Here is a 23,714-nt window from a genome sequence, read left to right as displayed (position 1 = left end):
TTAATAAGCAAAGGAACCTACTAATGGGCTTGTCTTGGGCAGCCTCAAGACACTAGATTTCTGCACCTGCTTGGCAGAATTAAGTTTATATAGGGACTTTAACTGGGTTTAGTTACATATACATTCCAGATGGTCCCAACAACAAGACTGCATCCTTAAAAATGGCTTCTAATGTGGGAATGATGGGCAAAGAATGCATTCCAAGGACATGGGAAGGGGTGAGGGGCAACCAATTACCTGGGTCCAGCTGTGTGTCCACCAGTGGTCACATCCTTTCAATGATCTCCTCTAACAGTTTCTCAGTTCATTCAGGACTTAGCTTTCACCACTTCAGAAAGTCCTCCCTTGAATAGCTCTCTAAATTTCCAGCCTCTGCTCTTACACTACTTTATTTTCTTCATAGTATTTCTCATAACTTGACTAAATTCTACATCTACTTCTTTGTTGGTTTGTTGACCTCCCTCATTGGAATGTAAACTTCACAAGAGTGGGAATTTGTCATATTCAATGCACAGAAGTCTCTCAATATAGCTGTTGAGTGAATGAAGAATAAACCATTTCAAAAAAACATATATAGTAGGAATTTTCTCTGTTTTAAGATGAAGAAACTGGAGTTTATATAGGAGAAGGAACTTAGAGTCACAAAACTAAGAGATAATCATGGGTAAAAATTAATCTAGTTTGATATGATGTGATACACTCAGCTCCTCAGCACCTCCCAATGACTAAACCACAACTATACTATAAGAAATTACATTATTTTCTCTGAAAGAGTCACAGAGTGCCTTTGGGGAAAAAGAAGTTGGAGCAGTTGAAGTAATATGGAATTAGAAACAGTTTCATGGAGGAATATACTTTTTTTTAAGTAGTAAAGTGAGGTTTAATGAATTGTATGATAACAAAACTTTAAAATACATGAGTTGATAAGACCAAAAATTTTTTAAATTTTTAAATTAAATTAAATATAGTATAACTTTAATTCTAGTGTAGTTAATATACAGTGTTATTTTAGTTTCAGGTGTACAACATTGTAATTTAACATTTCCATGCAGCACCCAGTGCTCATCATGACAAGGGCACTCCTTAATACCTATGACCTATTTCAGCCATCCCCCTGCCTGCATCCCCTCTGGAAACCACCAGTTTGTTCTCTGTAGTTAAGAGTCTGTTTCTTGGTTTGCCTATCTCTCTCTCTTTTTTCCATTTACTTGTTTGTTTTGTTTCTTAAATTCCACGTATGAGTGAAATCATATGGTCTGTGTCTTTTTTTGACTGATTTATTTCACTTTATATCATAATCTCTACCTTCACCCATATAATTGCAAATGGCAAGATTTCATTCTTTTTTATGGCTGAATAATATTCCACTGAATATGTATATATATCACAAAAGAAAGGAAAGTCAAAACCAGCAACTCAGAGAAGAGATGGAAAGCTTGGAGGGAACCAAAGCTCTGTGAGATTGGGGTCAGACACTGAATGAGCAAAATGAAGATGCCAAAGCCAAAGGGGAATCCCAGGGATACCAGTAAGGGAGAGGTTAAGCTCTGAGACATGAGAAGAGGACACAGGCTGCTGCAGATTAAAAAGCAGCAAAACCTGGCAACAGCACTGTACGGTTTCTCTAAAGGTTGCTGAATAACACAAGGATTATTTTTCATTTGTAGGAGAATCTAAGATTCAATTTGTGGAGACAAAAGGATTTTTACTTCACTATGTCACGTGGGAGCAATAAAAACTGAAGCCAAATGCACCGCCGACGTCTTGATAAGGGCTTCAACTAAGATTTTTGTCTTGTTTTTCAGAAATTCTGTGCCAGTTAGAAATTATGTAATTCATCAGATCTGGGATCACTAAATTCTGTCAGATGACAGTGTTTGTCTAATGAAAGCCTCTTTCCTGAGCTACTCAGCCTATCACAATGGGGAGAAGAATGGATACAGGAAACCATTCTTCAGTAACTGAATTTATCCTAGAGGGGTTAACAGACCAGCCAGGACTCCAGCTCCCTCTCTTTTTCCTGTTTCTATTGATCTATATGGTCTGCATGGTGGGAAATTTGGGTTTGATCTTTTTAATCAGGATCAGTTCTCAGCTTCACACGCCCATGTATTATTTTCTCAGTAATTTGTCCTTCATAGATCTCTGCTACTCCACCGTCATAATTCCCAAGATGTTGGTGAACTTTGTGTCAGAGAAGAATTTCACCTCCTTTCCTGAGTGTATGACCCAGCTCTTTTGCTTCTGCTTCTTTGGTATTGATGACTCCTACATGCTGACAGCAATGGCATATGATCGTTATGTTGCCATCTGTAACCCCTTGCTCTACAATGTCATAATGTCCCCAAGAATCTGTTTTCTACTGGCCACCAGTGTGTATACAGTGGGGATCATTGGAGCCTTGGTCCACACCAGCTACATATCTAGTCGATCCTTCTGTGGAATGAACATCATCCACCATTACTTCTGTGACATCCTCCCTCTTCTGAATATATCTTGCTCAAGAGACTACACCAAGGAACTCCTGGTGATGATTTTGGTTGGTGTCAATGTATTTGCATGTGCTGTAGCCATCTTCATCTCTTATGCCTTCATTCTTTCCAGTATCTTACGCATCTGCTCAGCTGAAGGCAGGTCCAAAGCTTTTAGTACCTGCAGCTCGCACCTTGCAGCTGTTGGGGTTTTCTATGGCTCCATCATTTTCATGTATTTTAAACCATATACCAGTGACATAATACAGGAGAAGGTGGCCTCTGTGTTTTATACCACAGTGATTCCCATGCTTAATCCCCTTATCTACAGCCTTAGGAACAAGGATGTCAAAGAATCCCTTAAAAGAGTTCTTAATGGTGGGTAACTTTCTGGGTCTGTGTAGAAAAGAGCACTTTTTAAAAGAAAAAGCACCTTTGAACATAGATCTTACCTTATGTTTTATTCCTTCTCTTTTAAAATTTTTTTTTTTCTTAATGTTTTTATTTATTTTTGAGACAGAGAGAGACAGAACATGAGCAGGGAAGGGGCAGAGAGAGAGGGAGACACAGAATCGGAAGCAGGCTCCAGGCTCTGAGCCGTCAGCACAGAGCCCGATGCGGGGCTTGAACTCACAGACTGTGAGATCATGACCTGAGCCGAAGTTGGACGCTCAGATGACTGAGCCACCCAGGCGCCCCTTATTCCTTCTCTTTTTAAGAGTAACTGATTAGTTGCAAATCAAGGGCTGTCTTAAACTAAAATGTCCTAATGATTTATTTTCGTGACACTCACTTTCTCGTTAGGTGCCCCTAGTCCCAATACACAATGACCCCTTTACTCTCTCTAGTCAAGCCACTCAAGAAACAGACATCCTAGCCTACGTTCTTACTCACTGTAAATATATATACATCAGAAACCTTCCTTTGTGTAATTGTCCTTGCTAAACAGCAAACACGTAATCAAACCTGTTATAAAGTTGTAATGTCTAATGATGGCTGAATGTGTAAATCCCCTCAGGAACTGGCATTTTAATACACAAGAGGGTTACAGAGCAATGGACATTTGTTGGTAGAATTTTAAGGGAATATAGTTGCTAGTAAATAAGAAGAAATAGGAATTTCATAAGATTTCTAGCTGTTGTTATAACCACTGAAAATAGGATCTGTCTTGTGGAGGGGTCAAATGAGGTGAAGGTTGGGCAGGGGATGGCAGAAAGGGACAAAATGATTTGTTATTTTTAAATTTTCACTATAACTTTAATGTTTATTTATTTTGAGAGAGAAAATGAGAGAGAGAGAGAGAGAGAGAGAGAGAGAGGAACGGAGAGAGAGGTAGAGAGAGAATCCCGAGCAGGCTCCCACGGTCAGCACAGAGACTGACATGGAACTCAATCTCATGAACCGAGAGATCTCCTGAATGGTGAGATCATGTCCTGAGCCAAAATCAAGAGTCAGTCACTTAACTGACTCAGCCACCCAGGCATCCTTAACTTTCACTAAAATTTTATTTTATTTTATTTTACTTTACTTATTTTTAACATTTATTTTTGAGATACAGAGAGAGACAGAGCATGAATGGGGAAGAGAGAAGGAGACACAGAATCTGAAGCAGGCTCCAGGCTCTGAGCTGTCAGCACAGAGCCTGATGTAGGGCTCAACCCACAGACCATGAGATCATGACCTGAGCCAAAGTTGGGACGCTCAACTGACTGAGCCACACAGGTGTCCCAATTTTCACTATAATTTTAATTTACATATTTTATTTCCAAATTATTCCATACTTTGACTCCTTTCTGTTAGATCTCAAGATGACTTCCCTCTGGATGACTCCCTTAATTATTCACTATTTATTCTCCACTATTAAGAATAATCCCAGAGCCTCTATACACCATTAAAATTCATTCATTTAGTCAATCAATAATATTTTCTGCATAACTATGTGTCAGACAAACAAAAATTTCTATCCTTGTTGGAAGCAAATAACGAACCCATGAACAAGAAAACATGTATTATCCAGTGATGATCAGTGCTATAGGATAAACTAAAGCAGAGAAGGGGGATGGGCACTGGGAGGAGAAGAAGCTTGCTCTTTCAATCCTGGAGGTCAGACTCTGAGAAATATGATATTTCCTAGAAGCCTGAAGGAAGTAGGGAATCAGGCTCTGTGACTGAGAGAAGAAAACTTCAGGCAAAGAGAACATCAAATATAATCTCTGAAAGAGGAGCATGTTGGGGCACTTTTAAGTAACTGTAGTTTGGAGAATGTGCTTTAAAGAGAGTGAATGGGGGGCAGAGTCATGAAAAGTAATATCAGAGGGATGGTGGAGGAGGGAGACAAAATCTGTAGAGCCTGAAGACAAGTTTGAAAGTTTTGACTGTTCCTCTAAGTGAAATGGGAAGCCATTGATGGGTTTGAACAGAAGAATGATCTGATCTGATCAATAATTATTCTTGCTCTTTCCATTGAATGGGCCTAGAAGCAATGAAATCCAAGTAACAAAGTTCATGCCTATTATCCAATGATAATTTGGTTTCTATCACAACCCACTGAAAGAAACAAGGACTTCATGGAGAAATGGTAAATTCCAGGGTGGGGTACCTAAAATTCAAGATGAGCCTAGAACATCTTAGTATTGCACAGAATAAATAAGTGCCCCCAAGTTTATACAGATGTGTCAAAAGGGAAGACAAATTTACTGGACAAATTTAGGAGAATTTGAACATCAAAATGAATTGCTTCTGAGAATCTATGGTTCCTTACTGATACAAACATACTGACAATAAAATAAAAAGTATTAGAAAAGGGAAAGCTCTTTACTGAAAACACCAGTTAATAAATTCAGAAGACATTATATAATTAGAAACACAGAATATTACAGCGACCATGCTAATAGCTGAATTAGGTAAGAATCATCAATAGAAACTCTATGTCAAGTCTGGGTAATTTTTGTATTAGTAAATAATTGAAGGGATTTTAAAAATTTTCTTCACTGAAACTGATCCCATTCACAATTGCACCAAGAAGCATAAAATACCTAGGAATAAATCTAACCAAAGATGTAAAAGATCTGTATGCTGAAAACTATAGAAAGCTTATGCAGGTAATTGAAGAAGATATAAAGAAATGGAAAGACATTCCCTGCTCATGGATTGGAAGAATAAATATTGTCAAAATGTCAATACTACCCAAAGCTATCTACACATTCAATGCAATCCCAATCAAAATTGCACCAGCATTCTTCTCGAAACTAGAACAAGCAATCCTAAAATTCATATGGAACCACAAAAGGCCCCGAATAGCCAAAGTAATTTTGAAGAAGAAGACCAAAGCAGGAGGCATCACAATCCCAGACTTTAGCCTCTACTACAAAGCTGTCATCATCAAGACAGCATGGTATTGGCATAAAAACAGACACATAGACCAATGGAATAGAATAGAAACCCCAGAACTAGACCCACAAACGTATGGCCAACTCATCTTTGACAAAGCAGGAAAGAACATCCAATGGAAAAAAGACAGTCTCTTTAACAAATGGTGCTGGGAGAACTGGACAGCAACATGCAGAAGGTTGAAACTAGACCACTTTCTCACACCATTCACAAAAATAAACTCAAAATGGATAAAGGACCTGAATGTGAGACAGGAAACCATCAAAACCTTAGAGGAGAAAGCAGGAAAAGACCTCTCTGACCTCAGCCGTAGCAATCTCTTACTCGGCACATCCCCAAAGGCAAGGGAATTAAAAGCAAAAGTGAATTACTGGGACCTTATGAAGATAAAAAGCTTCTGCACAGCAAAGGAAACAACCAACAAAACTAAAAGGCAACCAACGGAATGGGAAAAGATATTTGCAAATGACACATCGGACAAAGGGCTAGTATCCAAAATCTATAAAGAGCTCATCAAACTCCACACCCGAAAAACAAATAACCCAGTGAAGAAATGGGCAGAAAACATGAATAGACACTTCTCTAAAGAAGACATCCGGATGGCCAACAGGCACATGAAAAGATGTTCAACGTCGCTCCTTATCAGGGAAATACAAATCAAAACCACACTCAGATACCACCTCACGCCAGTCAGAGTGGCCAAAATGAAGAAATCAGGAGACTATAGATGCTGGAGAGGATGTGGAGAAACAGGAACCCTCTTGCACTGTTGGTGGGAATGCAAATTGGTGCAGCCGCTCTGGAAAGCAGTGTGGAGGTTCCTCAGAAAATTAAAAATAGACCTACCCTATGACCCAGCAATAGCACTGCTAGGAATTTATCCAAGGGATACAGGAGTACTGATGCATAGGGGCACCTCTACCCCAATGTTTATAGCGGCACTCTCAACAATAGCCAAATTATGGAAAGAGCCTAAATGTCCATCAACTGATGAATGGATAAAGAAATTGTGGTTTATATACACAATGGAATACTACGTGGCAATGAGAAAAAATGAAATATGGCCTTTTGTAGCAACATGGATGGAACTGGAGAGTGTGATGCTAAGTGAAATAAGCCATACAGAGAAAGACAGATACCATATGGTTTCACTCTTATGTGGATCCTGAGAAACATAACAGAAACCCATGGGGGAGGGGAAGGAAAAAAAAAAAAAAAGAGGTTAGAGTGGGAGAGAGCCAAAGCATTAGAGACTGTTAAAAACTGAGAACAAACTGAGGGTTGATGGGGGGTGGGAGGGAGGGCAGGGTGGGAGGGAGGGCAGGGTGGGTGATGGGTATTGAGGAGGGCACCTTTTGGGATGAGCACTGGGTGTTGTATGGAAACCAATTTGACAGTAAATTTCATATATTAAAAAAAAAAATAAAAAAAAAATAAAGATATTTACTGTTATTTCCAAAAAAAAAAAAATAAAAATAAAAATAAAAATTTTCTTCACTTAGATTCTATGAGGATAAAGGAGATGAAGTTTTCTAAGTTTCTACTTTGTGTCTAAACACTTTAGAATGTCCTACCCTGTTCATTAAATAAGCTTGATATTAGCAAAATGCAGAAAATTCTAGAAAAATAACACAAGTCTCTAATGGCAGTGAAGCATATCTAATTGAACTTATCTTAGTGATAAAACCTGAGACTGAGATAAGTTCTTCTTTTCTCTCCATTTTCTCTTCTGTTTTATTCCTATTTGTGTCCCTCGAACTCTGTATATTCACTCTCTTATAGTTCCCCCCATCTCTTCCCAGCCCCACACGTATGAATGAGTTCACTTTCTGTTTAAGTTCCATAGTATCCATTTACATAATATTGAAAGAAACAAAAATGTGAACCTGACTTACCAGTAAGAATGATAAAATAAACACAAATTACAGAATACTAATCTGACATATATAAAGTGAAATACAAAAAAAAAAAAAAAAACTAGTTAAAAAATCCATGAAATGAATGTCAAAATATGGCAGTGAGGGAAATTGGTGTTCTCACAAAATTGTGAGAATTCTTACTAATGCCATCATTTTAGAGAGAAACAGACTGATGCTGAGGACAAACCCATATTCCTTTTCCTCTTTCCTAATCACCATTAGGAAGAGATATTACATATGGATGAGATTAGGAAGAGATACAACATCAAACCAGTGCTGACTCTCTAATATAGAGGTTCCCAATTCCTTTGGGGGATCAAAGACCATTTAGGTGGTCAGATGAAGAATCAGCTTCTTTCTTAGAATAATGTTTCTAACTGTATAATATACATTTGTTAAAAAATTATACCACTGATATCACAATATTTAAAATAAATTTGTGGCTTCTTTATTAGTGAAATAAATCACAAGAGCTGGTAGCAGATCAAATAATTACTATAATTTGAGGTAACAGTGGGTACAAATGGTCATGATCAGTACTCCATTTCATCCTAAGGACCCCTATAACATCCTTATAACATATGTACAGCAACTCAATGTGATAGAAAAATAGATGTGATTCTGTTGGTGACAAAGTCATAGATAATTACATATTTTAACATGATCAGTTACTAAGATGCTGACTTGACAGTAATGTTAACATTTAATTAGAGATTAGTGAAAATAAACTTCCTATTGAAGTTTTCATACCTGTACACTCCAATTTAAGAAGTGTTTCTCTACTGGAAGCAAAGTCTCCAGGGCTCCATACTCAGTTTTAGCAACTAAATTATCTTAGTGATAAAACCTGAGACTGTGAATTCTAAGACTATCCCAGTGGGCATACCTTCCTCTCCTGCGTAGGTGGAGTGAATTTGGATTCAACGCATGAAACAAAATCTCAGGGAAAAGCAAACACCCAGTTCATCAAATATGAGATACACACAAAATTCTTTCCCCCATCTGCCCACATACTCCCAGGTTAAACAAAAGTGCAAAAAACATAATAAGTCCTTAAATTATACCTCAAAGGGGAGAATGCATAGTTCTCAGATAATCTGGAAGAGGATTCCATGTGAATTCACACACTACATATATCCGAGATATACAGAACTGACTGCATTGGAAATGAGCAAATGAAAAAGATCACAAAAGGTGACTGCACAGAAAATGAAGGAAGGAAGGAAATAAGAAAAGTGAACAAAACAGACGAAAACACAAGTTTTTGTGAAGGACCACGGCACATACCCAAGAACACCCCTTCTCTTTCTAAAGAGACAGCAGGTACCTGTTCAGTGGAGACAAGAAACTCCCCTAACACCATAGATATATATCTTATGGGTTATACTAATCAGAAGCTAAGCAATTTCTTCCATTTAAAATTGGGTTACTTTGTTTCTTCTATGATGATGAAAATTTATAAAATATTTTTGTTTATGAAAGCTTGCATTGTGTAAAACCATTTTAATAAAATGATTTTGACCTGTTACTTCTGTGTAACTATCTGGGTGTGCATTTGTCTCTGTATATATGATTACTTACTGGTATTTTGCTTAGTATGTGTGTATAAGCAAATGTGAGATGACTTTTACTCCTTTCCCATTTTACCTTTATCTTATTTGAACATCTTTGAAATTAGCATAAATCATTTTGAAAAATATTTAAGTGATTCTAAAAAATAAAATATCTATAGGTTTGACCAGATAAAATAAAACACTGTCATCTGTTCCTTGTGCAATATGCCAGAAATTTTTGTTTCATTCTCAATAACTGTTGCTGTTGTTTGGTGTGTGTGTGCGTGTGTGTGTGTGTGTTTTAGATTGTTGAGCCGGGAAAGGGTTGTGCTGAAAAATGCAACAGAATACCACTATATATTGTCTCCTTAACTTTTGCTAAACTGAAGAGTAAGTGCAGCATTAAAACAGAATTGATGGTATTAAAACAACCAGTAGATAAATTGAGGGAGAGAGTAGTTATTATTGACACTGCTTTCCTAACACTTAATAAAATGTGATGTCCCAGCACTGAGGGCTTCAGCACTGGAAGATGCTGTCTCCACTCAATCCATAATTGCTGAGAACCTATTTGTTCCAGACACTGAGGAATCTTTGAAGGTATAAAAATTATTGACAGCTTTGACCTACTCAGATACTTGCCAATAATATTAAAGATCAGAATGTATTGGGTTTTGTTATTGTTTTTTTTTTTGTTTCTGCAAACGTTGTGATCCTCTTTACCTAAATGTAACATAATCCTGACATGGAAAGTACAGTCATAATTCTGAACATGATTAAATTAAAATGTAGTTATAATAATTCACTAGCTTATATTTGACAACCTATTTAAATTCGATGATGAGTTGTATTTCCTGTCACAACAATCACAAAGCAATTACCAATCATAGAAACAGATTTTTTAAATCCTGTGATTTTTCTTTTTTGAGTTTCATATCCCCTGCTTTCTGAACCAAATGACTAGGTGCAATTATTCCAGGATGATTGAGTTTGCCCTTGAAGGAGTCACAGATTGAACCAAAAATCAAGCTGCCTTTCTTCCTCCTTAGATCCTTTCTGGGGATCTATGGGGTCCCTGTGGTGGGGAATTTCAGTATATGATCCTGAAATCTCTATTTCAAACTCCAATATCCCAAGTACTTATTTCTCCATAATTGGTCATTCTTAGATCTCTTTCATTACTCACTTTCATTACTCTTTCATTACTCACTTTCATTACTCACCCCCCCCAAACTCCTGGGAAATTCTGTATGGGAGCAAAATGTTATCTCCTATCCTGGTTGTATGGCATAGTGTTTTTTCCTTTTGTTTCATTTTGTTTGCTGAGCTCCTTATGTTGTCTGCCATAGCACGTGACAGATACATAGCTATCTGTAGTCCATTGCTCTACAGTGCCACCATGTACCAAAAGGTATGCAATGTGTTGGTGACTAGGGTCTACATGGTGACAGCGTTAGGACCTATAGCCCACATGATCTCCATGATCAGGCTTTCCTTCTGTGGGGGAAAATATCATCTACCATTACTTCTGTGTCATATTGCCTCTCTTAAAGCTCTCCTGCCCCAGCATCTACTTAAATGAGCTCCTCAAGATACCTGTAGGTAAATTCAATCTGTTGGCAACAGCTATCATCATCATCTCTTACCCCTTCATATTCTCCAACATTCTTCAAAAATCCTCAGCTGCAGGCAAGTCCAAAGCTTTTAGTACCAGCAGCTCTCATTTACAGCTTCTGGAAATTTATGGATCCATCATATTTGTGCATTTTAAGCCAATCTCCAGTAGCAGCAACATGGCTCAGGGGAAGGTGGCCTCTGTATTTTACATCTCTGTGATCTTTATTGATCTATTGCTGAATCCCTTGATCTATAGCTTGAGAAGTAAGGATGTAAAGAATATGCTGAGAAAAGTCATGGGGAAGAGGTATGTAGCATCGCAGGGTACTAGTTATGGTCATAGTGTGTTTCTTTGTTTCTCTGAAACTAACTTTCTTCTCAGTTTCTTAAAAGTAACATCCTGGGGGGGGCACTTGGATGGCTCAGTTGGTTGAGTGTCTGACTCTTTGTTTTGGCTGAGGTCATGATATCATGGTACATGGGACTGAGCCCCACATCAGGCTCTGCACGCACATGTGCATGCTTTCTCTCTCTATCCCTCAAAATAAATAAATAAACATTTAAAAAAAAAATAAACATTCTGTTCTCATCCCTTCCACTATAACTGGCAGATGTTACCCTTTTGTTGGAGTCTATGAAAACACACACACACACACACACACACACACACACACACACCCCTTGAGCAAACTATTACATGATATGATTCAGTGGGCTCATGATGAGGCTTGATGAAGTTTATTTTGAAATTCTTCTCAGGTGAATTTTCATTGTCCTCCTTATATATTGAGAAAAACTGGGGTAGAATATTTTTCCTTGAGTTATTAAAATAATTGTATACTTGGCTGATTTGACAAGATTATATCAAGAATAAATATATAAGTACAGTTTAATAATAAAAACTCAAAACCCAAATAAAAAAAATGGCAAAAGCTTTAACAAGACACTTCACAAACAAGATAGAAGAATGACCAGTAAACACATGAAGACATGTTTAACATCATCAGCCACCAAAGAAAGCAAATGAAACTAGCTAAAATTTAAACAAAACAAAAATGTATGAAACCAAGTGTTGGCTAAAATGTGGACCAGCTGTGAGTCTTATGTATAGGTAGTTGTTGAAAATGTAAGATGTACAACCATATTAGAAAACAGCTTGGCAGTTTCCTTTTTTTCTAATGTTTATTTATTTATTAAGAGAGAGAGAGAGCAGGGAGGGGGCAGAGAGAGAGAAAGAGAGAAAGAGTCCCAAGCAGGCTCCATTATCAGCACAGAGTGGTTGTGGGGCCCTGTCTCATGCCTGTGAGACCATTACCGGAGCTCAAATCAAGAGTTGGACACTTAACCGAGTGAGCTACCCAGACACCCCAGTTTGGCAGGTCCTTAAAAATTAAATACAACTGGAGTGCCTGGGTGGCTAGTCTGTTAAGCACCCGACTCTGGATCTCAGCTTGGGCCATGATCTCTGGTTAGTGGGATTGAGCCCCTCGTGTAGTCTCTGTGCTGACAGGGTGGAGTGTGCTTGAGATGATCTCTCTCCCTCTCTCTCTGCCCCACCCCCAATCATTCTCTCTCTCTCTCTCAATAAATAAATAAACTTAAAAAAATTAAGCATATGACTGTCATACTACCCAGCGATTCCACTAGAAGGTATTTATTCAAACTAAATGAAATATATGCCCTGATAAAGACATGACACAAAAAAATTCATACAAGCTTTATCTGTAATAGTCCCAAACTAGAAACAACCCAAATACCCATTGTGGGTAGGTAGATTCTACTTACATAAATGGGTTAGAAAAAAGCTTAGGGCAGAAAGCTACCACCATGGGGCAAAAGCGCCCCATGCTAGGTAGCGAGATATTGGTAGTGAGGTAATGGGATCATGAGTAAAATCACTTTCCATCTGATACCAATGTGCTTTGAGTACAAACTCCACTTGCTCCCTAGACCCTTTGCTTCTTGCATACACAAGTTAATGATTACTGTCTGATTGTTTTCTCCACGTTCATGTGTGTAAGACCTTGTTTTCTTCACGTTCACCACGTGGGTAATATCTTGTGAGCTCAATAAATACGGACACAAAACCCTTGTTTGGGACTCTTGTCTCCTCCCCGACATTAGCCTCTCTCATATTCAATTCTGCATCTGTTCTCTTGCTGGACAAGAGAGAACTCCAGACTCATAGTCTGTGCCAGATGGTGACCCCAATGTGATTGAAGGCAACATGACAGAAGGCAACATGAAGCCAATGTGATTAGAAGAAAAGCCAATGTGATAGAAGGCAACGTGAAGCATTAGAAGAAATGCCAACGTGACTAAGAAGTTGATGTGACAGAAGGGGTTGTGATTAGAAGCTGACATGGCTGAGAAGGCGACCGTGGCTAGAGGACAAGGGGCGAGGAGCCAACGTGGCTAAAGAAGCCTACATGACTAGAAGTGGATGTGGCTAAGAAGCCCATGTAACTCAAGGACGGCAGAACACTGTGGAATGACTAGAGCTTGTAAAAAAAGAAAAAAGTGCACCGGACTACAATCTCTCCTGACCAGGTAAGAGAAAAGCAAAACTATATTAGGATTCGCTGCCATGGAACTTTTGAAAGAATCATTATGGGAGACTCCCTATCTCTAGAACAAGAACAATACATTCATATAGCACTCCTTAAATTATTAATAATTATCCAGCAACACCACCCTTGGTTTCCTGAGCAAGGAACCTTCAACCTAGACATTTGGGAACAAATAGGTAAAACAATAAAGGCACGCCATACAGAAAGCACCAATGTACTGCTTGAAGTTATTCTTAGATGGTCTCTTGTCCATTTGGCTATTGTCCCCCTGAGTGCAGATGATGTTTATGAAGATATAGGCCCACTCAAAGTAAATAAAAATTTTTCCAAGGAACTTAAACCTCCTTATTGTCAGCCAGCCCCTTCGGCACCCCTACACCCAGAGAACGCTGGCTCCCCCTATGTCATTGGGGAAAATCTAACCTTTTAAAGGAACAAAAGATTCCCTTTGATGATGTCCTTACCACGATGCTACAACCTATTAAGAATGCCCTTACAGTGTTTACAGATGCCTTGGGGAAAACTCACAGGGCTTCTTGCCTTTGGAAAACTGGAAAAAACTGAGAACATGTATTATACACTGGACTGGGTTCTACCCAACATTCAGAACTGTGAGCCATATTATTAGCTATAGAAATATTTCCCCTACCCTTATCGTCTCTGAGATGTCAAGGAGCAAAGAGCACCCACTTCAGATTTTCCCATCAGTATTCCAGGTGAAAGTTAACCACGGGAACAAATTGTCAGGCGGACCCAAACGTAAGTTTGTTGGTTTGAAATAGGTTTATCAAAGGTCAAATAAGCTCATGTTATCTCTATTCCAATTCATTAGCAAAAGGATGACTTAAAGTAATGGTTAACTTTGTCTCATAGTTTTCATGGGTAATTGTTAAGATAGCTTTTAAAGGCTTTAGTAACCTAAAAAGTTTTGCTTGCATGACAAATTGGGATTGAATTCATTGGACATCTAGGCCTTTTCTAAATAGGATGGGATGCTAAAGCATTGATTACTAAACAAGGCTTATCTGCTTTTGGCTCCTTATTGCAGAGAAACTAAGGATATTTGGGTCTGGTGGTAAAGTAGCTTGGTGTTTTATATCTTTCTGAATTTTTTTTAAAACAAATTTCCCAAGATTTAAATTGTAAATGAAGTCTTTTTGACCAATTAAGCTTCTTTGGTATGTTGTTACTTCAGAAGTATTGTCAAACAAATAATAAGTCTTAGGTTACATTGAGTAAATGCTCTAACTGTTCTAGAGATTATATGCAATTCCTAGTTTTAATATTTTTTTGGTATAAGGTCATCACTTGATATTCTGAAGTGTTATGTGCCACAGAAATGACTGAATTCCCTTGTCAATTGCATTAGATCTTTTAATTATGTCCATTTTTTACTCTTTTTGTCATAGTTCTGTGAGTCTTGTTGGAAGACTTCTTCACTGCTATACTTCTCAGTAGACAGGTGATCCCTTCTACTCAGGGAGGCTCTGTTTCCCCTGAACTCTGTCTTTACCTTTTGTAACTCCTCTATACCAACCCCAACTGAGCAATGTTGGCCCATAGGTAGGGACCTCTCTATGCTCCTATTCAGCAGGAAGAAGTTACAGAAGAGAACACCATCCACCCTCAGCAACCTTAAATATTTTAAGGGTCAAAACTGTTCAGAGGGGGGAATGATATGGGAAACAAAGGCAGAAGGAAATGGCAGATAAAATTAAATTTCCTTATAATCCACAAGGCCATGCAATTGTAGAATGAGCACATAATAAACTTAAAAATGTGTTAAAAGAACAAAAAAGGGGGAATTACCCATGGCTGTCTTCATTACAACCACAACTTCTCAACTGTGCTGTGATCACTCTTAACGTTTTAAATCTTGACCCTCAAGTACTAACCACAGCCGAGCTACATTCTTTAAAATCAGATAAAACCTCTATATGCTTGTGTTCTTTCAGATTCCTGACCTCTGTGGATTCCCTCAGTTGGTGAAGCCGTATCATGACATGGTGGAGACCCCAGATACCTTTCAATCAACCAGGACTCTGAATGAGCAGCCACCACTCCCATTTTTCAAGATGGAAGAAACATCTCCATTGACTTCTCATCCTGAAGCCACTCCACAAATGCAAGTCCTTGCCCCTGATATAACATGGGGAAGCCTTAAACAATTCTGACATTTATTAGGTATTATATTACAGAATCCTATTATTGAAAAACCTGTCATTGTTGTAATAAATCCTATTTGGTCTGGGCACATTATCTTCTTAATTGTGCTGGATTCTGTTTAGAAATATAATATTTAGGGGACTCCTGGGTGGCTTAGTCTGTTAAGCATCCGACTCTTGATTTCAGCTCAGGTGGTGATCTCATGGTCATGGGATCAAGCCCCACGTTGGGCTCCATGCTCTGTGTGGAGCCAGTTTAAGAGTCTCTCCCCATCTCTCTCTGCCCCTCACCTGCACGCATCAGCATGCACTCTCTCTCTCTTTTGCTCTCACAAAAGAGAAATATAGTTTAGTAGTTTTGCTTTGATATTCTTAAATGTTATTTCTTCATAATATTTTTTTTTGTTCTTATTAGTTTTAGGTATCATGTGTTACTTTCTTCATAAAAAAGTTTGGAAATTTTCCTTATTTGTATTCTCCAAATTTTTTAAAGCATTGGGACTATTTACTTTTGAAGTTTTTCTAGAATTATCCTTTGAAACAATCTGGGTCTGGTGTTTTTCTCTGAAGTAGTTTATTGATAACTTTAATTGTTAATGGAAATTGATCTCTATCACCATTGCTCATAATACAATTTTGGTAAACTGTGTTTTTCTAGAAAACTAGCCCTTTTAACTAAGTTTTGAAGTTTATTTGCATAATCTCAAAATTTTTTCTCATGGTTTGCTTTCATTGCTTCTGTTTTTAGGGTTTATTATTGTTTCTCATTTCTTATTTCACATATTTATTCTCTTTCATCTTGATTAATTCAGTCATAGATTTATATTTTTAAATTTTCTTTTCTAAAATCAATAGGCTTTTGATGTTCAAATCATGGTTTTTCTGCCCTCTAATAATTTCTTCTTTTTATGTGCCTTTGGTGTTTCTTTTCTGTTGAATTACACCCACCAAATCGTTACTGTTCTTATTTCTCTTACCTTAGGTGAGTTTGGCCTATGATAGATCTTCATATGTATTTTATGGACAAGATTTACTCTTTGAGATAATTTCCTGTAATCTTAGTTCATCCATGCTCTCTTCTGTAGGTGTAGAGACACGTAGTTTCTATTTTCTGCAAGAGAGGCAAAGGAAAAGACATTGAGTGTCCTTCTTTAAGCTTTCTTTAATATTTATTTTATTTCAGGACTTTACCTTTCTCTGCTTGCTTTTCTTTTCCCCTTTCCTTCCAGACTCCAAAAGCTTTCTCTTCTTTTGTCTAATCCTCTTCTCTTCTGGAAGTGTTGCCTCTCTAAGATCACATCCTTGAATACTGTGTGCACCTGTTAGATTTCTTCCCTATAGTCAATGTTCTGGTTTACCAGGTCTACTTTTTCAGTATTTTTTTGTATTTAAGATGGACATTTTAGTTTTCATGGACCAATATCTTTGCTAGAATCTAGGTAATTTGAAGTTGGTAGTGTTATCTATTATCTAGCTATGCTGAAGGTGTAGTGTTTATGTCGTTTTACCTGTTCTTCTAGTTGAGCTATATAGCTTTTAGGAGGACATATGGAGAGATTTAAATTTAAGCAAGTATTATTATTTTCTGTTGAATTACAACCACCAAATTGCTACTGTTCTTATTTCTCTTACCATAGGTCAGTTTTGCCTGTGGTAGATCTTCATACGTATTTTACAGACAAGAAAATACATCATTACCTCAGCTACCCCAAAGTTCTGGACAAAATACTTTGCAATGAAAAAGGTATAGCCAAATAGTCAAAGTTGAAAAGACTCACAATACTATGTGCTGATAAGGATCTTGGGTAGCTGGAGCTCTCATACATGGCTGGTGGCTGTATGGCATTACCAACCACCTTGGAAAATAGTTTGACATTATTTTCTAAGGGTAAATATTTTCTAAAGCTAAGTAAACTACTATATAAACCCAATAGACATATACCCAGGAGTGGGTATATACCCCAAAGAAACGATTATATATATCAACCAAAAGACAAATGAAAGTATATTAATAGAAGCATCAATCATAATGGCTCCAAACTGAACACATTTCCAAATATCCATTAAACAGGAGAATGGATAAATAAATGTGCTTATTATTTATACAAGGGAGACTATACGAACATGCTACAACATGACTAAGTCGTATAGAAAAATTCTTGAGTAATATAAGCTAGACACAGATGAGTATATACTGTATGTTTCCATTCATACAAAGTTCAAAATAAAGGAAAACTATTTAATTGTACTAGTGTTACCTCTTGGTAGGAAGTGGGCACTGACTGGGAAGAAGCATGAGAAAGCCTTTGAGTGTGAAGCTAATGTTCTATTTATATCTTTATCTGGATAGTCACTAAAGGGGTATAAACATAATTAAAAATTCAAAGAGCTGTATTCTTAAGCATTTTGTGTATACACATATATAAAAATTCACGAGATGCAGTGGAAAAATGTCTTCCAAATGTTTCTGGTAATAAATAAGACTACTTCAATACCTCTGCCCTCAACAATACCTCTTCACGCACAAAAAGAACTTTAAACCATACCTATAACATTATCCTTATTAATTTGCATGCTCTATGATTATTGTAGCTGGAAAAAGAAAGAATCTTAATGCATTGGGGATTTTTTTATCCTAGTGATTCATGTATGTGCATGCCATTTGCCATGCACATCTTTTTATTTTTATTTATTTATTTATTTATTTATTTATTTATTTCTTCATGCATGTCTTTTTAAATTTCAATACACATTGGATATATTCCCTATCACAAAGTAATGTTCTATTCCTGCTTTTTTTCTTTGAAAAAATTTTTTTAATCTTTATTTATTTTTGAGAGAGAGAGAGAGAGAGAGAAAGACAGAGTGCAAGCAGGGGGCAACAGAGAGGAGACACAGGATCTGAAGCAGGCTCCAGGCTCTGAGCTGTCAGCACAGAGCCTGATGCAGGGCTCAAACTCACAATCCCTGAGTTCATGACCTGAGCCGAAGTTGGATGCCCAACCGACTGAATCACCCAGGTGCCCCTGCTTTTTTTTCCTATTGTTATATTTATACCATATTTTATTTAAGTCGATATCTCTGAGGGTTAATTAATTCAATCCATTTTTTTCAATTTCAATAGCACTGCAATAAATACAATTGTAGCTCTATTTTTGTCAATATCACTTTTATTTTTTAAGCATACATGACTAAAAATTCAATAACTTGGTAAAAGCTCACAAGAATTTATAGCTTAATATATTTAATATATACTATCAAACCACCTTACAGAAATTAATATGGATATTTAAGTATGCATATTTAAATTTTTATTTCTAATAGATTTGGACAAGTTTAATGTGCTCATTTGCATTTATATTATTTTTTATATTTGTTCACTGAACAATTTTTGGCTACTTTTCTATGGGGTACTAATCTTTTTTATATGAATTTATAATGAGAGTTTATATATTCTTATTTTGGCCAGCTAAAAGAGAGGGGGGTGTGGGGAAGGGAATGGAAGACACTATAAATATGTGGTGGAAAATAATTTGAAAGCCAGGAGCTTTGATCCAGGAAATTACTCATTGCAATATTAAAGTCACTGAAAAACAGTAAATAGCACACGTTTGTCTTAAATACAGAAAGATCTTCAGGGAATGGAAGGCGTGAGAAGATACAGATATTACGTGGACCATGAGAAAACATATGAAAGAAATATATGGAGCAAGACATAGAGAAGAAAAGCCACGTTAAGGGGCAGGTGGTCAAGGCCATGACGAAAGCCTAGGACCTCGTGAAAGAAACCAGTGGGAAGATGTGTTCTTGGTGGGATTATCAAAAAGGATGGAGCTAAAGATAGATAAACTTTGTTAGAACAGTGGGATTTTGGCAGATCCAGACCTACTGATTTCATATTTCTTGAGTGGAATAATTTCCCAAGACAAAATCTAGAGAAGTGGGTGATGGGCATTGAGGAGGGCACCTGTTGGGATGAGCACTGGGTGTTGTATGGAAACCAATTTGACAGTAAATTTCATATTAAAAAAATAAAAAATAAAAACCATACTGGCAAAGGCAAAAAAAGAAAAAAGTAATTGGAGAAGGCCACCTCATTTCAACTGCTGGTTTAATATATAATAATGGGTGAAAAGAAGCAATGTGAGATGAAGGTTAAAACTCTAGAAATTCCACAGAACATTCTTTGGAAGTAGAGGTAAACAGCTGAGGGATGCAAAACATCAGAGGCATATGTCATTTCAACCTCCCTCCACAACAACAAACAAACAAACAAACACAGAAGAAATGGTACATGAGACTCAAGATGTGGGAAAACCCGGGAAAACATTGTCTAGAGTGTGTGGTACTTATTCATACAGTAAGAGCACAAGCTTGGAAACATCGACCACAGCCTCAGTTCAGGAATTCACTGAGAGCAATCTCAACTGAAACAAATGTGGGGGTTATATCCTCCCTGTGAGACAGGTTTCACAAAATTATTGTAATGAGTAGTGTAAACCCTACACAGTCCTGAAAATGTCTGCTCAGAGGTCTCTTAGTACAGAACCATTGTGTCATGAGAGAGACACAGAAAGACAGTGGGGGGGGGGGGGGGAGAGAAAAAGGGAGAGAGAGAGTCAACAAAGAAATGGAACAGAAATGAAGAGATTTTGAGTATGCTGAATAAAAAAAAAAAGAGCAAAGGCATTTTGCCATTCTCGCTCTGAAACTTTCTTTCTTTCTTTCTTTCTTTCTTTCTTTCTTTCTTTCTTTCTTTCTTCCTTCTTTTTCTTTCTTTCTTCTTTCTTTCTTTCTTTCTTTCTTTCTTTCTTTCTTCTTTCTTTCTTCTTCTTTCTTTCTTCTTTTTCTTGTGTATTTGCCTCATTCCCTCAAGAATTAATGGAGATCCATGGGGCACCTGGGTGGCTCACTCAGTTAAGCTTCTGACTTCAGCTCAGGTCATGATCTCACAGTCTGGGAGTTCAAGCCCCGTGTCAGGCTTTGTGGTGACAGCTCAGAGCCTGGAGCCTGCTTCGGATTCTGTGTCTCTCTCTCTCTCTCTGCCCCTCCCCCAGTCATGCTCTGTCTCTCTCTCTCTCTCTGTCTCTCAAAAATAAATAAACATTAAAAAAATTTTAAACAAAGAATTAATGGAGATCCCTAAATTCTACTCCTGAAACCAATATTGCCCTATAAGTTAACTAACTAGAATTTAAATAAAAACTTGAAAGAAAAAACCAAAAAGAATAATGGATATCTGGGATGGAGTTACATACCTCTTAGCGTTCTTATCAGGGGACAAGTTACCACCTTCTACACAGCAGGTATTCGGTAAGCAAACACAGGATGTTAGGAATAAAAGAGTAGCACTGGAGAAAATATGAATTCTATTCCTCTTCTACCACAGTAAGTGAGAAAAAATAAAACTATCTAAACTTCAGTTTTCTTGTCCAAAAATAAGAACACTAATACCCATTTTACTAAATGCCTTTTTATTTCATTGAGAAAATGGAATAAATTACAGATGGGGAAGTATTTTAACAATCCAGATAGGATACATATTATAACAGAGTAGCAGGGCAAAATGAACAAAAATAACATGCTTCACTAGAACCTTCATTTCTCCCATCTATAAATCTCCAAAAGCAAGACTCATTTCCTCACCAAAACCTTCCTCAATGCTTTCTTTACATCCTTGTTTCTCAGACTGTATATTAAAGGGTTCAGCATGGGGATCACTGTGGTGTAAAACACTGAGGACACCTTCTCCTGTTCCAGGGAGTTACTGGAAGGGGGCTTGAAATACATGAATGTGATTGACCCAAAGAAGATCCCCACAGCCACGAGATGAGAGCTGCAAGTTCCAAAAGCTTTGGACCGGCCCCCTGAGGATTGGATGTGAAGGATGCTATGGAAGATGAAGACGTAGGAAATGAAGACAGCTAGCGTGGGCACCAAGGTGTTAAGTCCCGCAATGATAAAAAGCAGCTGCTCATTGAGGTGTGTATTGGAGCAGGAGAGATTGAGGAGAGGAAGGACATCACAGAAGTAATGGCTGATGATGTGGGATCTGCAGAAAGACAGTTTCATCATGGCACTTGTATGGGCCACGGCAGAGAGAAAGCCCAGGATGAAGGCAACCAGCACCAGCAGTGAGCAAACCGGAGAGGACATGATCACACCGTAAAGCAGGGGGCTACAGATAGCAACGTAGCGATCATATGCCATCACAGTCAGGAGGTAACCCTCAGCCACTACAAAAACTACAAAGAAAAACAGCTGTGCCATGCATTCAGAATAAAGGATCATATTCTTCTTCCCTAAGAAGTTCACCAGCATTTTGGGCGTAATGACAGAGGAATAGCAGAGATCGATGAAGGACAAGCTGCTGAGGAAGTAGTACATGGGGGTGTGAAGCCAAGGGCTTACTGTAATCAGGAGAATCAAGCCCAAGTTCCCCACCACTGTCACTATATAGATTCCCAGGAACAGGAGGAAGAGAGGCAGCTGGAGCTCTGGCCGCTGTGTTAAACCCACTAACACAAACTTAGTTGCCGTGGAATGATTTCCGGCAACCATTCTTCTCCAGAGATGTCTGTGGAAATGGAAAATCAGAAATCCATTAACGCGGATTTTTACTTCCGGTCTAAACAAAACTAGACTTGCAAAAGGAAAGTTAACAGGAACACAGACTGAATCTAGCTCTCATTATCGTTGGTTCTGTCTCCCTAAAGCACCCTGTGCTATTTTTATACTAGTATACACTTTTCCTTTTCCTTTGTTTCCCTCTTCCGTTCACAGAGCCTTTAATGAACGTCTCCCCAGTTAACTTGCTATGTGCTTGTATAATTTTACACACACGCACACACACACGTTTTGTCATTTGTTTAGAATGCAGGATAATATTATTACACACAATTTATCTTTGAGTCTTCCCTTCTCATTCAGAAAAAAACTTTTAGAATATTCTTCCAAGGCAACTGATGATTATAAATAGTGGTGTAATATTCAGTGATGTAGATATACCGCTATATATTATATCTTCTTATTGATGTGTTAACTTTTTTTCTGGATTAAAAAATTGCTACCATCAAATACATTGTCATTTAAAAGTGTACACATTAAAGTTTGTGTACACACACATACACATATTAGTATTTTATTTCCATAGAATAATTTCCCAGGAGAGATATTTATGGGTCAAGAAGTTTTATACATTTTTACTTGGTATAAATGGTACAACATCGATTTCCAGAAAACTATAATAATACACATTTTTGATAGCAATACATGAGTGCCCTTTTTCCTGCATCCCCACTAGCAATATGTATTATCTGTTTTTGCCAGTGTGTTGAGTGTTCCATGGTAAGTCATTATTGCATTAACTTGTCCTTTTCTGTCTTCTAATGAATGTATCATAGGATACTGGCCATTTGAATTTATTCTATAAATTTCCTGTCGTATTATCACTTTCTTCATAATTTGTCTATTAGAGAAATTAACCTCTCCTCTGAATTGTGATATTCTTTTCAAATGTATTGTTTATGAATTAATTTTATTTGTGGGTATCATTGCTATATACATTTTAAAATCTTTAAATAACCACATATATTTGGTGTTTTTAATTTATAGATTCTAGATTTTCAGTCTTGATTAAAAAATGTTTCTATAAGTGAAATTTAGAGAACGCTTGAAGATTAAAATTAAGCTCCAATGGTGGCTTCAGAATGTGCAGATGTGGATAAGAACATGAGTTATGGGATGGTCAGAGCTTGATTATATGCATGAAATCATATATATTTTAGTCCTCTTGGAGAAACCACCAACATCACATATTATATCATTTTTTGTATGGTTTGAAAAACAAATCCATGAACTTAGGTAAGAAATATTACCATGCTAATATTGTCCCTGGAACGTGGAAGGCACTAAGTGCAATTGTTCTGCATTAAAAAAAAAGTCTGTTCAAAATATTACCCTATTGATTTCCCTCCCCAGTGTGAGAGCCACAGATTCCTTTTTTGGGTGGGGGGGGTCAAAGAAAGAG

The 23,714-nt window shown here is 37.4% G+C and overlaps 2 protein-coding genes across 2 annotated transcripts; one reads left to right on the top strand and one right to left on the bottom strand.

Moving 5' to 3' along the window:
* Nucleotides 1–1,921: 1,921 nt before the first annotated feature.
* Nucleotides 1,922–2,857, top strand: LOC109257367 (olfactory receptor 8D2-like). Its single transcript, XM_019433396.2, has one exon. It carries the CDS (start codon nt 1,922–1,924, stop codon nt 2,855–2,857), a length of 936 nt encoding a protein of 311 aa, XP_019288941.1.
* An 18,462-nt stretch (nt 2,858–21,319) lies between these two features.
* On the bottom strand, nt 21,320–22,252 carry LOC109257359 (olfactory receptor 8D1). The gene has a single exon (XM_019433387.2). The coding sequence runs from the start codon at nt 22,244–22,246 to the stop codon at nt 21,320–21,322; it is 927 nt and encodes a 308-aa protein (XP_019288932.1). The 5' UTR covers nt 22,247–22,252.
* Between the last annotated feature and the right edge of the window lie 1,462 nt (nt 22,253–23,714).

The sequence above is a fragment of the Panthera pardus genome, unplaced genomic scaffold (genome assembly GCF_024362965.1).
Source record: "Panthera pardus isolate Hobbes unplaced genomic scaffold, ASM2436296v1 HiC_scaffold_12, whole genome shotgun sequence".
In the NCBI taxonomy this organism is placed as follows: domain Eukaryota; kingdom Metazoa; phylum Chordata; class Mammalia; order Carnivora; family Felidae; genus Panthera; species Panthera pardus.
The sequence above is the reverse complement of the archived record's forward strand: the minus strand, read 5'-3'. Positions and strand labels throughout refer to the sequence as shown.

Coding starts and splice junctions, on each gene's coding strand:
- LOC109257367 (XM_019433396.2), top strand. CDS start 1,922: ATGGGGAGAAGAATGGATACAGGAAACCATTCTTCAGTAACTGAATTT.
- LOC109257359 (XM_019433387.2), bottom strand. CDS start 22,246: ATGGTTGCCGGAAATCATTCCACGGCAACTAAGTTTGTGTTAGTGGGT.